At 39.7% G+C, this 16,481-nt stretch overlaps 1 protein-coding gene across 1 annotated transcript in view; it reads left to right on the top strand.

The window, feature by feature from the left end:
* rras2 (RAS related 2) overlaps nt 1–13,885 on the top strand; it is a 29,622-nt gene extending 15,737 nt beyond the window's left edge. Inside the window, exons 2-6 of the mRNA XM_041032174.1 lie at nt 6,791–6,878; nt 7,084–7,186; nt 8,847–8,955; nt 10,825–10,943; nt 11,783–13,885. Coding sequence (XP_040888108.1) covers nt 6,791–6,878; nt 7,084–7,186; nt 8,847–8,955; nt 10,825–10,943; nt 11,783–11,870 — 507 coding nt within the window. The 3' untranslated portion in view covers nt 11,871–13,885. The remainder of the gene's footprint in view (nt 1–6,790; nt 6,879–7,083; nt 7,187–8,846; nt 8,956–10,824; nt 10,944–11,782) is intronic.
* The last annotated feature ends 2,596 nt before the right edge of the window (nt 13,886–16,481 follow it).

The raw sequence follows: 16,481 nt of genomic DNA, 5'->3' as shown, positions 1-16,481 counted from the left end.
TGTTTAACATTAAACCCTTATGGTGGCTATTTGATTACTGACAGCTGCTCAGAGTCCAGTCCCAGAGGTTCTCCAAAGGTTAAACCTGTGCGGGTTTGAGGACAGGAAGTGATACACAGACGCCTCGAGTCAAATTTTACTTTTCTTAGATCGGTGCATGCTACACTTCTTTCTTTTATAATGCTTAGGCAATCAAGAAAAGTTTGACTCAGACACCGATTACAGTCGATTTCAGATAGACTGAGATTTACCCTGTGAGGTTCAAGTACAAAGATACAAGAAAATAAAATGAAATGTTTTAGAAAGTGTAGTTTACATTACTGTATGTAAGTATCTGTTGGCAGCATCAATATCAGTTTAACTTGTGAGGAAATCCTTGAAAAGCAAGAAAGGCTTGAATATTTATGCCATTACACATTTTTGATGTATTTATGCACTTGTACAATTTATGAGTTGGTTGTGTCATGTCATGATTATATCAGGAATGGCTCATCACTACCTGTCACATTCTGCTGCTGTCTAGCTGAGGGTGCAACTTGGCAGGCTCCAGACTGTCTGGCATGGGGTTTGTGTCCTTAATTGAAATTGCTGCACTTGGCTCTGGCCCACTGAACAAGTCTTACAAACGGCACGTTTCACCTGTCAGCTTGAGGGCAACCCCCCCCACCACCCTGCCCTCGCTGAGATGGCCACCCCTATCCAGCTTCTTGGTGCTAAGTCTGTGAAGCAGCTTGTGTTGCTCTGTCAGCAGAAGTAAAAGAGCAAAGACCAGTTTGCTGTAGCTTTAGTTCAATTCTCACTGTAAGAGAGTCAAAGCTGCTTCTGACCCCTGAAGATGTATTTCCTCTTGGTAAAGGATAATCTTATTAAATTTATTTATTTATTTATTTTGTCTAGTCTGAGATTGAAGTCTGGATTCTTGACGCCTGTTATTCAGTTGAGCTTCTTGGACACCTGCCAAATTAGATGAAACATTTGATTCAGTTGGCACGTGTCTTGTAGCGTGGGAGAGATGCCCATTCAGTCCTAGACAGACAAAATCAAAAGCCAGTGAGAGCTGAGTCCTATTATTGTACTGCAGTGATTCAGTTGCATCATTCAAATTGTTGTCTTGCGGTGACAAACACGATGACTCCCTCTTCCATTTTTCATTTAAGCTTGCGCAAACACTAGCGTGAGTCCTGAGGACGCGCATGAGACTGCTGTTGCTCACCTTCAGTTTATTTTTGCAAACTGAATGAAACCATGCTTAGCTCATTTTCACACCCACTCTTCCACCGAGAGCTATTTTTTGTTTAGTCCACAAAAAATGTGTATATACACAGACATAAGATGAGTGAAAATGCTCTTTACGTTTGAGGTCTTCCACGAATCTGAAAGACAATATCTCTTGTAGTGCAATCAGCTTTAGCAGAGGAAAATGTTGTGGTAGGCTGGTTGTGGTGTGCCGGTGCGGGGAATGAGGAGGTTGGGGAATATTTTAAATCTGCAGATGCTGACAGAATTTTTCCTAGAATAACACAATTTAAATGGCGTTCAATCTACATTTTTCTTTAATTAAAGAATAACTACGGCTGATGATTTTCAAGTCAAGGTCTGTGAATTCTCACTGGGCATTGGGCCATATGCAGAAGGTAATTAACTCCTCACCATGTTGATGACTGTTTGTTTTAGCTCAGCATTCCCCCTCATTATGACAGTGTAGTAGGCAGGCACATCGTTTCACTTCATCTGTGTAGGAGCAGTCTGTCTTTGTTAATCGCCTGAAATCTCAGTTATATCTGCGTTAACACTTAAAAAGGCAGCTCTAACCAAACAAGTAGGATAACTGACAGAGATGGAAAAGGATCTATATTTAGTATTCGTAAAGCTGTTTGTGTGGAGAGGAAGTGGGTGCATAGTGCAAGCATGATGTTGATTACACGCCTACACATATCACCCATTCTTGCTTTCCTTGAGGCTGGCAACCAGCAGTTGTAAGAGACTGGATTTATTGCTCAACGTCTCGGCTGAAGAGCAGACGGCTAAAAAGAAACATGAGCAGTTGCTTGAAATAAATGTATGTATGAATTCAAATTCTGAAACTCCACGAGCAGGACCACTTACGACATTTGATACTTACATCGAATAGTGAGGCGGTTTCAAAAGCATAAACACCTACACTTGATGTTATCTTTGTGGTTAGTTAATACGCGTTAGTTCAAGTGATGTTTAATTGCATCACTGATGGTAAAGGTTTGTTTTTGTTTTGTTTTTTTTACAAGGCGTGGCGTAATTGCTTGAGATATTTTCCAGTTAGTTGACCCACAAGATATTTAACAACAACAAACTGGATCATTTGATATTTAAGGCGTTTGTCGTTTATTCTTCCGGTTCCATCTTCTCAGATGTGACGTTTTGCTGCTTTCCTCTATCATCGTTGTAAACTGATTTTGCTTGGGTACTGGACTGTTGCTCAGACAAAATAACCAATTTGATGACACTTTGGGAAAGTATTTTATCAGTGATTAACTGATTCATCGAAAATAATAATCAAGACAGTAATGACAAGATCATTAGTTGCAGTCCCTGTTTCTTGACTCTTTCTTAGACTTTCTTCTTTGTGTGGTAATTTTCTGCATGAAAAGCTGTGCTGCAGCTGAGAATCATCCACTGTCTGAGTATTCATGGTGAGGACAGGCCTCTAATGTTTTCCTGGTGTGAGCGTGCATGCATGTGCTTTGCGTGTGGGTGGAGGGCTGGGATGTATAGCTGGAATGCTGGAGGGGAACTGAGTGACAGGTTTGGACTTTGGTAGGTAGGCGGGGTAGAGGAACATGCCGTCTGTGACATCACCACCACCCGAGGGCTCGGCCGGGCCAGCTGCCTTGCTGCAGAGGTGGAGTTTCCTTCCTGCAGAGCTGACCGGGGCTGAGTGTGGCCTGACCCACCTTGCCACCAACATCCAAACTGTACTGCAGCGTTTTTTCTGCAAGTTTTTGGATTTTACTCTCATTGTTTTGTTTGGTTCTCACTGTGTTTTTAAGGATCTGTCAGTTTAAGTTCAATACCTGCTGCACTGATTATCTTTTGTCTTGTAAACTTGAGACACCTTGGTCTGATAATCAGCTTTAAATAAACTTCAACCTGAATACTGCTGAACAGAGGCAAAAATCCATGGATGTTAATAATCCTGGTTTTACAGCTCACAAATGCACACACCCACACTGGTGGTCATGTCAGCACTGGTCTAATGATTGCCTAAGTGAAGCTTCAGTTGTTCTTGGCTTTTTTAGCTTCATTCCTTGCTCCATGCAAAGTACAAGTTGGCATACAGCACGTTGACTCTGTTTTAAATAGTAATTTTCCACAGCTTTTTGAAGTTGCTGCAGAGCACTTCTGTTGTAAATGCCTGAGTAACTTGTAGTGTAGTTGGCTATTTCATGTGTGTGTGTGTGTGTGTGTGTGTGTGTGTGTGTGTGTGTGTGTGTGTGTGTGTGTGTGTGTGTGTGTGTTTACAAGTTGTACAGTCCAAACTACACTGGCACATTAAGAATTGAGCTGCTGACCCCACTGTGACTGTCAGCTGTCTCCTCATGACAGCTGCCAAATGTTTTCATGGAAATTTGTCTTGGAATTCTTCTGCCTCCTCAGTACGTACCTGTGAAATAGTCTGGCAGATAGCATTAAACACAATGATGTCACAGCTCATCTCAGCTGCCAGTAGATCAGATATCATCTGAAAACCTTCCATGCCTATGTCAATGCCCTACTTGAGGTTTGATGTCAATACCACAACAATAAATAACATTATGAAAAATAATCTGCAACTACTTTAATAATAACGTAATTGTCATTTTCCGATCAAAGGTGTTAAATATTCTCTGGTAGCAACTTCTCAAGTGTGAGATTTTTCTGTTCATCATAAATTAAATATCTTTGTTTTGCTGGAACAAAACAAGACATGACGATGTTACATTGGGCTCTGTGAAATTTTCATGGGCATTTTTTCCTCTTTTTTGTCATTTTAGAGGCTAAACAATTAATAAATCAGTAAACATAATAAAAATGTAGAGTAATATATAAGTTTTTTTCACAAAACCCTTTTTTGGTGCATTTTAAAAAAAAGCCAACCTTCTCAAACACAGTAGTGTTTAATGCCAGCTTGACAGAGGAACAGTACAGGAACATGTAAAGTTATGGGTTAAATCGGGCAATGATGAAAGTAAATGTTTAGAAAAAAACCCAAACAAAGCATTTAATCTTAACTTTTAGAACAGTTTCTGAGACTTGATTCGTTTCGAGTTTTGCCCAGCCCTCGCTGCAGGTAGTGGATGGTAAATTGCGGCTGCTGTTGCTCCACAAAACCTTGGCTCTAGTCGACTCATTCATTCTGTTTTAGGAGCTTGTTACATCAGATGAAGTCACGGACCAATATAAGGATTTATAGGTCAAATTACTGGACGTGACTCAGACTGGATTATGTCACATAGTTATCGGTAGTCCTCCTGAGTCATGTTGCACTTCCCTCACCTAGCCCATCGCTCTTTCGCTGCCCAGCTGAAGCCTTGCCAGGCAGAACTACAGCCCCCTGTTAGTGCTGGCTCTGGTGCTGCTGGCACTGCAGAACAGCCTCATCTATCACAGGAAACGGCTCTGGGAGAATCATCTCAGCCAGAAAAGAGTGCAGTAGCTATGCTACCCATTCATATGGAGGGAGGTGAGGAATAGCCAGAGGAGTGTGGTGCTCAATGCGGCTGCCCGGGGTTGACAGAATAGGAATAAGAGGTTGACGGGAAGCTGAGGTCACGTGCTGAAGCCATGGCTGGGAGACTGGTGGTGGGAGGGACAAGAAACACAAGCAGCTTTTTTTTTTTTCCCCCCTCTCGCTTTCTCTTTCTGTCTCTGTCTGGTCATCTGAAGGCATACTGGCAGGGCAGTGCAGTGAAGCACGCTCTAGGATACACAGTAATACTGATGAATTATTAAACAGTGGTGAGTGGATGTGACATAGGGCAGCATACTTGCATGCTGCAGAGCGACAGGAGAGTGAGAGGGAGAGATTACCTGCATCTCCTGCAACAGCTGTAGGTGAGATAAAGAATGTGCATGCAGAGGATGCAAGAGATAAACAAATTACAATCATACACATTCACACATCAAGTAGCACTCAACTACCAATGGATTTTTGAGGCCATTACTGATTGGTGTTTGACTGTAAAAAAAAAAATCTGATGACAGATGATATATCAGTGAGTGACATTAACACTTGACACTCTTTTAATCTGATAATTTTTTTTCTTTGCCATAAACTGAATAGTTTTGGATTTTGGACTGTTGGTCAAATAAAACAAGAAAATTGAATTAATTAGTTGAGGCTTTAAATGGAGACATGTCTTTGTTGTTTCAGTGCTACAATGACTTCTCAGCCAAAATAAAAGCCAATATCGACATACATGGATCTGTAACCTGTGTCTGTCAATAACACTGGCCATGCTGATGTATCAGTAAGGCTCTAATCGGAATTAAGGAAGTGATTCACCTGCTTCTTTTTTTTTTTTTCTGTATCGGCGGTCTATATATAACCCGAAGTGTCAGAGATGTCACATTTAGTACACGTAGTGCAATCCCTCTCTTGTCTCCTTCAGCTGGCAAATAGCAGCAAATAAACAGTACACAGCCTATTTCTTTGTGTGAGGCAACACACACTTTCACACACAAACAACATGACTGTAAGTGTAAAAGTTTAATTTGGCCCGTTGTTAGAACAACGGGGAATCTTGTCTGGATTTTATGTTCTCGTGATCGCCCTGTGTTTTAGGGTGTTGGTTTGACATTCCCCGAGCACTCCCCTCAGCTGTCACCACTTAACTAGTCCCCGAGGAGAGCGAGAACTACAAAACATGGGAAAAATGTAAAAAATGCATGATTCCTCCTCCTCCCCCCGGCCCCACCCTTCCAGTTTAGGTTACTAGGAGACCAGATATTGGCCCCAGAATGAAAGAATCAAAGCCTTCAGGAGCGAGCGGTGTGACTGCTGCAACTGAGGAAACGTCTTGTAAATGTGTTATTAGCATGAAAACCAGCCCACTGCTCTAAACCTAAGCAATGGTTGTTGGTGTGAGGGAGTATTTACTTCACGCTTCTTGTTCAAGTGTCTGCAGGCAGTGTGTTTACCTCCTGTCTGCAGGACAGTTGTAATGGTAGAGGTCAGTAAGACTGTCTGTGCTGTTTTAACCAAAAACACAAGGACAGAGTGGCTGTTTGTTCTAATATCCATCCATTCTGAAGCCAGCTGATTTCAGCCACTGTGTCTCATCTCTCAAATCCATAGTGTATACTCATTCTAAGCAGTATTTCAGTATATACAGTTGTGTTTCCACCCTGGAAATCAGACTAAAAACTTAAAGATCTTTGAGTGTTCTGTTGATGGACACTATTCTCCTACCATGCAGTGCACAAAGGAAATGGAAAAGCTGCTCACTGCTGCAAAAAAATTTGAAAAGTGGATGGTAATGAAACAGCTCCAGGAACACCCCAGAAAACAAACTATCACAACAATAACAAAGTGTTGCTCTGAAGTCGCAGTTTGATTTCCTTTGCGCGGCGCACATATTGCTTCATTTCCTGTTGGCATAAAACAATAAAGCATGTGAGTTTCTTGTTTACTTGCTGCAGCATGCAGAACACTGTGCACAGTTAATGTGTCATAGAAAGACACAGCTTGCGTCTCAACCTGACATAAATCACAGACCCCAGACGTACTCACTGTCTCTTCGCTCTCTCTTGTCCTGTTCTTTCTCTCCTGCAGTCGTACTTTGTCACTGACTATGACCCCACTATTGAAGACTCCTATACCAAGCAGTGTGTGATTGACGAAAGGGCGGCCAGGCTCGACAGTAAGTGCACTTTGCTGAACAAACATGACCAGAGTAAATATACACACACAAAGACACACATGTGGGCACATTTGCATGTTTCTATTGCATGATATTGTACTTGAAGAACTAATCGCAAAAGTCTGTTTTGCTGCAAGTTATTCTTTGTGTGTGTGTGTGTGTGTGTGCGTGTGTTTGTGTCAACTTGTGTGTGCACGCTCTCTAGTCCTCGACACGGCTGGACAGGAAGAGTTTGGAGCCATGAGAGAACAATACATGAGGACAGGGGAGGGCTTCCTGCTCGTCTTCTCAGTCACTGACAGAGGAAGGTGAGTGACAGTTCTCGTCATGTGCAAACTCACCGCTACACGGTCCCTCCTCTGTCTTCCTCTCTCTTTTTTTCCTGTTAGCACATCTCTGTTTATTGTTCACAATTACGCTCTCTCTTTCTCCCCTCCTCTGCCTCTCACTCTGCCAAAACCATAAATCTTATATTGATACTCTCACTTGTTGCCGCTTGTGCTTCCGGACCCTTTTGCTGTTGTTCGTGTTGTCATTTTCTTTTGTTCTCAACACTTCCTCCCTCATCCTGTTCTCTTGCATTCACTTCTCCGTGTACCTTATCTCTCTTATTTAAAACCCATATGCTACTGAAGCAATAGTATGTGGGCTAGTATAGAGAATTCTTTCGTGGTGTGTAAAACTTGAGGTGCTCAACAAGGAATTTATTTCTGGAATATTTCCATATGATATTTTGGCACAATCATATAAAATAATCTTGGGGTTGTAAACATTTGTAAACATCATCCATAAAGAAGTGAAACAAGCCAATACAAAATATATGATACTGTCAAACGGTACAGAATTTATTTAAAGCTAAGAACTGAAAGATTATAAACTGAAATCCAAAAGATTTTAGCCCTGGTTTATTTTGCAGCACCCAATTTAACTGTGCTTTCAGAAAGTGTGGTTTTATAGTACATATTTTAGCTTGTCAGAAATACAGCAGAGGAGCAACTTGTCAATCTGTTTATAGCACAGCCAGGCAGACTAAAGTCTCTTTAATAAAGAGAGTGAAGAGTGAGGCTGTTATCAATGAGATAAAATTATGTCGGATTTCATGCTTGCATTGTTTTCCAGTGAATCCTTCTATATAGAAAGACATTCACTTCATGTAAATACATTGAATGAGGATCACAGACTATAAATAATGTCAAAAATGGGGCTTGAGCTCATGAAAATCTTAAAGATTATAACTTTAAGGGGAAATAAAAGGAGAAAACTTAAAAACCCATTTTACTTATAGTATCAAGGCTTAAGTCACCTTGAAGATATTTTTCACGTTGCACTGTATTGTATTTTTCTTGTAGTCAGTCCGTCACACCCCATCCTCCCTGTCTTTGTGTCCCTGCCCAGCAGTGCAGTGAGCTGCATTCCCCTGCCCCCACCCACAGCCCCCTCTCAATGTTTATGTTGTAAACAGTCTTTCCTTCCTCCATTTATATTAGTCAAGTCTTTCCAGATTTACTATGTGCTCACCAAGCTGTCTGTGGGCCCATGGCTGGAATGCCGTCCTGGGCTTGTGGTCTCACTCTGCTTTTTTTTTCCCCCCCTCAGATTGACAGTTTTTTTTTTTTTTTTTGCTATTTGGTTGAAAAAAAATGCACATGGCATTTGTGTAACAGTCAGGTCAGTGCACCGAGCACAGACTCAGAGAAACACATTTTATGTTCCTCTGATAGTGTGGCTGACTTTTTCCTCTTTGCTGACATGTTCAGCCCTTCAGTCTGATCCACAGTGGTGATGACCCCGACGTCTGGGTGATGGGTGTGTTTGTGTGGTTGGGCGGGAGGGGGGAGTTATTTAGCTACATTGCTTGGGAGTGTGACACTTTTTAGGTGAATGTATGCATCCACACCTAAAGAAAAAGAAAACATTAACCTGCTTGTTAAGAAAACAGTAGATAACACCATGTTTTATGTTTTGCAGCTTTGAAGAAATCTACAAATTCCAAAGACAAATTCTCCGAGTCAAAGACAGAGATGAATTCCCTATGATCCTTGTAGGAAACAAAGCAGATCTGGAACTACAGAGACAAGTAAGTATGACAAATCCACTGACTGACAAACACATGCCCTACTCGATCATCTGAAGAGATAATATCAACCAGTCTGGAGGGTTCACATTTGCATACTTGAAAGTGGAAGCAAGCGTTGCAGCTGCAGCTAGCTGCTAAGATACAACAGGATGTGAGTAAAAGAAAAAAGAGAGACTGCAGAAATTGTGGTGTCAGGAGGGGAGGATGAATGGAGAGAAAAGGGAGTGTGATGAAATGATGAATTTTCTGGCTGTTGGTATATAGTCGCTTGTCACTTCCTCCAATGAATCCACACCACCCCCTCATGGTGAAAAGGAACCTTACAGTCTCATACAGCTAATTACTATCAGTGGGTTTTATCTGCTGAAATCAGTTTTTAGCATTTCAGTATGTCTACTAGCATATTCAAAATTGGCCAGTATTTTACATTTTCCTAACATTTGTTATCTTACCATGTATTGCCTGGCTTTGGACCTAATTCCTTTTTGCATTATTCAATCCCAGATTATATGCGCAGCTGTGTCACAGAGAGGGTGGAGGCAGATTTCAGCTGTGTCCCAGATGCCTTCTACACACTAATTTAAGTGTGTACTGAGTTTACACTTGAGAAATTACAACATGAAATGCAATTAAAAATGTTACACGTGTACGAAAACTAGTTCATTTTTGGTGTTGATGAACATTACTGTCCCTCATTGCACTGTGTAATGAAAAGGAAGGAGCTCTCCACGGGGTTGGAAAAAAATAGTGGATGATAATGTGAAGGCTCAGGAGAAAAGCCTGGTCAGAGGACACTTTTTGAACAAGTGGACAGAAATTAAAATGAGAGAAGAAGCAGTGTTGGAAAATTTGAATATAAATGTAAAATTTGAAATTCTTTGAAAATGATTCGTAGCTGAGAAAAGGAGCTAAATTGGAAAGTCACAAAGTTCTTCTTTCAGTGTTATTAAGGGTCACTTTCACTTGGATGTGAAAGTCTGACGTGTTCTATGCAGCGCATACTGAATTCTACATACGAAGTCATACACACTAATGGTTTGTAGCGCTCAGTTAGTTTTACAGCAGTATTGCAGTAAATACTAAAGCTCTGTGCCTGCACAAATAATTTGTTTATTTCTTATTTTGGTTTATTAGGCTTTGTTCCTGCTGGGATCATTAGTCAACACTATAAACATTCAACAGAAATGTTTGAATATCAAGGATAACTTATTTAGACTGATTATAACTAGAGAAGGACAAACTGTGTACAACAAAAGGGGTCGCGAGATCATGACAATTCTGGAAATTTTAACTGCCAATCTATAGACTATGGTATAGGGTATCAAACAGTTTGTTTATTTATTTATTTAAAAGATCCCAGTTAGCTCATGCCTGACATAAAATACACAAAACATAACATGATGAACACTGATTGCTTAAAATTACATCTGTATAGATTAATACATTAAAGCCAGTCAACACTTTAGAAACATTCAGGTAGAATACTAATTAAAATCTATTCATAGATGATGTTTAAAAAGAAAATATACAACTCAGATGAAGCAAAACACTAATATTGTTATTTTCAGTAATATCAGTTATACCTCCAACTAGTCAGTCTGTCGTCTGCATGCCAACAAATGCCTCCACATGTTCTTATTTCAGCCACTGTTTCACGTATTAAATTACAGATGTGCAAAAACAGTGTATTCTATGTCATAAAACTTTTCACTGAACTGTTTCATCTGTACCTGCCAGAACATGATACCAGTGTTTCATAAACACACGGTTTGTTTTGAGAGATTGTGGAAAATGCTTTTACATGTGCTAGAGCTCAGCTGACATTCAAATTTCAGCCCGTCATTATTCTCTTCTTCCGTTTTGCCTCAGGTAACCCAGGAAGAGGGCCAGCAGCTGGCCAGACAGCTGAAGGTCACATATATGGAGGCTTCAGCCAAAATCCGTATGAACGTAGACCAAGCTTTCCACGAGCTGGTTAGAGTAATCAGGTAGGTGGTTTATAAAAGCACCATTTACAATTTATTATTGTCCTCGTGTGTGATCTTTCACTGACTGAGATATAACAGTGGTTAAAAACATGAACATTCAGGTTTTCCTGTGATAATTATGCTAAATGCAGAATTCAGTTTTGTACATGTTGCACATGTTGCTGTAACATTAAATATTCTTAACACATGCCCAGGTGGTGCTTTGCTGCCCTAGGGTTTAAGTCACCGACCATGAATTGCACTGCTGCTGGTTCACTTCCAGCCATGGACCTTTGTTGCATGCCATTCCGTGTTTTCCCTTTTGCTCTCATCTCTCTACTGTCAGCTAGCCAATACAGGCATGAAATGCCTCCCGAACATAATTTTAAAAAATCATGACTAAATAAGTAACAATCACACTTTAAGTTTTGAATGTTTAGTTATTATTTAGAATGAGTTTAACACTCAAAAACCTCAGCTAATCTGCTTCATCAAGACTGTGTTGATGTAGTTTGATCAGATTTAATCTGTCACCTGGCAGCATGAGTGAACAACCACACAACTGTCATACTTCCATGTATCAGAATTTACTAATATTTCTAAATTCTGGTGTATGGAAGTATGTGCCCCGCCCACTTCACACCAGTGAGAAGAGCTCAGATAAAACAACGCAGACAGAGATCTCAGAGAAACAACCAGCAATGTTTTAAATTTTAAAAACTCTTGTGGTTTCAGAGCTTTTTAAAAAGCAACAATGAAGAAAGGGAATTTTGAAAATTGTTTCAAAAAAAGAAAAAGAGTTATCGCACATGTGCACAGTCCAGTGTGTCCTGATAGCTTTGCTCTCTCCCAACTCCCAGGAAATTCCAAGAACAGGAATGTCCACCGTCGCCAGAACCTACAAGAAAAGAGAAAGACAAGAGCGGCTGCCATTGTGTGATCGTCTGAGTCAGCCTTATCACTGTAACTCATGCAGCTACTCTCTACCACCCCCCCCCCCCCCCCCCCATCCACCCACCCACTCTGCCTGACATCACATCCTAAGTGGATGACTGACCGCTGCCTTCTCCACGTGCATGACTTCTGACAGCCTTTTCTGAGATACTTTTGACCAGAAACTGCTGTCCCCAGGACATCACTATGGACAACTGACAATGCCAAATTTTAACACCACTCTACCTTCAGCAGTAATCTAATTCACATGAGAGAGTCCCAACACTAAACATTGCCTTCTAAATCAGCCTGACAAATTAATGTTTTGTACTCTGAAGGACTTCTCTTGCCTTGTAGTGACGTTTGTACTTGCTACCGAGATTGAATGAAAATTATATATCCAGAATGTTAATGACTTTCTTTAGTTTCCAGTGTCTGATCAGAGCAGAGAGATTATCTTATGAAGCTTTGTGTATGTTGTGCCATATCCATCCTTACTCCCATGTGCTAATCTGCTACTGTACATAAGTGACATTTGTTGTGATTTTCAAAGTGTATTTCTAATGACCTATTAAATCACCACAGTACAGTGTGTGAGGTTGAGTTTGGTTTTACATATATGAAAGTGAATATATAAGTATGTATATAAATATAATACCTAGACAGCCCTTAAAGCTACAATGATAGAACTTTCTGGCATTCTGCAGTGGATTCTTTACTTCGTCTGTGGTTTCTGCTTGCATCTCAATTGCCAAACATGGAGTGTCTACTGTATCTGATTTTTTTTTTAAGTCTTATAGAATGAAGGGTTCTTATCCTATGCCATCTCCTTAGTGTATCGAAAGTAGCAAATTTGTCTGAATTTCTTTCCTCGCAGGTGGCAGTTCAGTCAAAATTGGACGTCACACGTTTCAGATTTCTAAGCAGTAGAGACAGAATTATTGGTAGCACATTGTGTAGCTTTGAAAACTAACACGGTTTCAGATCAAAACACTGAACACTGTATGCTCTATATTCAACTTCAGACAAGTAATGTCAACAGATTCATTTGTTGCAAATCAAGAAGCTTTCAGAGCTCAGTTTAGTTCAGATCATTCCAATGTGATGCATCATTTCTGTCGAACATTTAGTCAACAATATAAATCACATTACTGTTATATCATTCCAGTAACACAGTGGCAATGTATTTGTTTTGTGTCCTTGAATTATTCTGTCCCACAACTTTTTTTCCCCCTGATGGTTTGCCAGTTGGAAAACCAGGACAAGTGGAAGCACTGAGATGTATGTCGTAAAAAAATCAACCCGTCTCCAATGGGACATGAACTCACCGGACCTGCCACCTGTGGAGCTAGCATCACCACAGACACAAAATACTGTTCTGCCTTCCCTTCCCACTTCTGTACTTCTGTTCGGGCATATAAATGAAGTACTGCAGTTTGTTTTTCATATCATCATCTTGTAATATAAACAACAAGAAAATCAGATGATGGAAGTAATGGACTTGATTAAATGTTTCTACTCTACTTTTATACATTATTTTCTTATCAAACTAGTTGACAAGTATTTTTATATGTTTATAAGTGAATACATGTTCACAGCACAGCTGTGTATATATGTAAAGAGGAATATTTAATTCTCTTATTTTAAACTGAAGATGACTGTTGGCCCAAATTTGCAAAATTGGATTTTTCACCCAGATGTGACCAAGAATGTCTTTTCTTATCGTGGCTTAGTACTGGAGTATTAATATTTATCATGGGGTGTTCACCACCAGCTCAATGTAAAATGCCAGGTCAGGAGGGAGACAGTCTTAGAAATGATTGTGGTCTTTATATAGGAGCTTTAAACCACAGAAATGAATTATGATAATCACTGAGTATTGAAATACCCACTTCCCATCTCATTGCAAATCCAAGTGTACATCCAGATCATGCAGGTTTTTTTTTCTTTTTTTTCCGTTTTCTTCCATATCAGTGTCTTTTGCCCTGTGTCTAGCTTTTGGTGCTAAAATAAAATCTGTCATTGAGCCAGATGGGGTAGAGAATCTTTCTTCACAATGCTGCACAGACCTGAATCTTATGTACTGAGCCATGTGTCAGTGAGATTTAATGCTGCAGTCAACCTGTGACGGACAGGATTTTAAAAAATCCATGTACAGTCCCATCATTATTCACAGAATGACCACAACTGGTATGTCATCAATAAGACCACTCGCATCTTAGAAAACAATTGCATGGACGTTCTGAAATACTGGATTTCAGATTTATTTGAGCCTTTGAGAGCCAAACTAGATACAGAAAATTTATGTGGTCTGAACATTATTGACAAGTACTGATTCAGTGATCACTCCAGAAGTTTGATCAACGCTGAAACAATATCAGAATACGTAAAACTCCAAAATATCCATTTGCATCATGTGTACATTGCAAACACACAAAGAATTGCTTTAATCAGAGAGAAGATTGTGACATAACAACCACAAGGGGGCTGTTTTGGCTTAATGTCGTCAAATGAACCAGTAAGGTTAAGGTATATAACACATAGCATGGAGGCATATAGATGTGTAAACAAATTAGAATAAGAACATGAAACATAAAGAGTCCTAGTAAGGCGTCAGACCACTGTGAACCGCTTCAAAGCTCCTTGGTCTCTATTGGAGGGATGAACACAGTCCTTCCAAAATACATTGTGATGGAGAGTGCAGTCCAACGCGCCAGTCCAAACTTTCTCATAACTGTTCACTAGGGTTGAGATCTGGTGACTATGAAGTTGTAGCCTATGATTCACATAATTTTCATCCTCACCAAAATCACAATTTTTTTTTATAGTAAGTGAATGTCTGAAACTCACTCCAGGGTTTAGTAAACACATCACAAAGGGGCTTGTCACTCTTACCAACGCCCCATTTATCCCTTACAATATGTGTAATCTGGACAGTCATTCTACTTGTGAAAAAAGGATCTCTCTGTATATCCGTCTTTTTTTTTTTCTAATGAAGCAGCCCATTCCTCTCCAGAGCTGTGGTATGCTTTGAAACCTTTGTGACTGATGTTGCCTTTAGCGAGTGTTTTATATAGAAGATCATGTGCATTTGCAGCTTTTGTATATTTCAAACATTTCTTTTCAATATACTGCAATGAAAGGACTGCAGACACTTACTGAAATTTGAAGTTTAACCACTGGTCATTTGAAAATATACAGTATGTATGTAGTGTAGCTGGATCAATCTATGTCCCAGCTGGCCCTCGCATGTGCAGAGAGAGAATAAGAAATTAAGATTAAATAAAGGGCCATTAAGGTCTTGACCCAGTTGAATGGGACAGACTCCTGTGATAGCCCTCTTGGTTTTGTAGGTGTAAATGTATCATATCAGATATCAGATATCACTGGGATTAGTATTAAACACTGAACAATTCTAGAGCTAATGCTAGTGACATTCCCATTGCGCTCATCATTATCAATCATTAAGATTTGTAACATTTTATAAATAGTACATTTGCCATTGATCCAGTTGAATGGGACAGACTCCTGTGATAGCCCTCTTGGTTTTGTAGGTGTAAATGTATCATATCAGATATCAGATATCACTGGGATTAGTATTAAACACTGAACAATTCTAGAGCTAATGCTAGTGACATTCCCATTGCGCTCATCATTATCAATCATTAAGATTTGTAACATTTTATAAATAGTACATTTGCCATTGATCCAGTTGAATGGGACAGACTCCTGTGATAGCCCTCTTGGTTTTGTAGGTGTAAATGTATCATATCAGATATCAGATATCACTGGGATTAGTATTAAACACTGAACAATTCTAGAGCTAATGCTAGTGACATTCCCATTGCGCTCATCATTATCAATCATTAAGATTTGTAACATTTTATAAATAGTACATTTGCCATTGTTTGTGTATTTTGTCACTATAGAGGTCTTGTGGTAATGTTTTATAATTTGACTTATCCTCAAGATCTTCAAAATTCAGTATAATCCTGTTACATCTGTGATATTTGCTCTTTCAAATTAAGTGAATGTGGAAAGAGAAAATTTCTTAATTTACTCGAATACAGGTGTCATCTTGCCTTCGCTTTGGTCAAGACAGAATGTAATATAGACAAGAGGAAAATAGGTAAGTATGGAGAGGGTGAAAGAACCCCATAGCCCCAGTGTCCTTTATGTTAATTTCTTGACTTAAATGAAAGATATTAGATTCTGGGGTATTAAAATGGCAGCTCAAAAGGATTTTCTGCATCCCCTTAACCCTCGTTTCCACTTTCCCTTTCTGGTTCACCTAATGATGGGTTGTTATAAAGTTTTCACAAAATTACAGTTGTGCAGACATCCAATTAATGATCTTAGAGAAGCAGAAATCTTAAACTGGATGAAATAAGCAATGAGCTGTGTGTGAGCCTGACCCTGTGGGAATATATATATATCGAATTATGCCTGTTTGCATTTTGCAGTAAATTACATCCGTGGCAAATTGTTTCTTGAGGGTGCCGTTTGCCAGATACAATTTCATCTAGAATTTGAAAAATAAAATACCAGGACTGTGTATGTGGGCTGTAGCATAGCGACTATCGGCCTTGTTGCATTGATCAGCAGATGGGTGAAAAGGTTCAGTGT

This window comes from Toxotes jaculatrix, chromosome 1, assembly GCF_017976425.1.
Source record: "Toxotes jaculatrix isolate fToxJac2 chromosome 1, fToxJac2.pri, whole genome shotgun sequence".
Lineage (NCBI taxonomy): Eukaryota > Metazoa > Chordata > Actinopteri > Toxotidae > Toxotes > Toxotes jaculatrix.
Note: the sequence above shows the minus strand (reverse complement) of the source record. Positions and strands in the feature narration are given on the sequence as shown.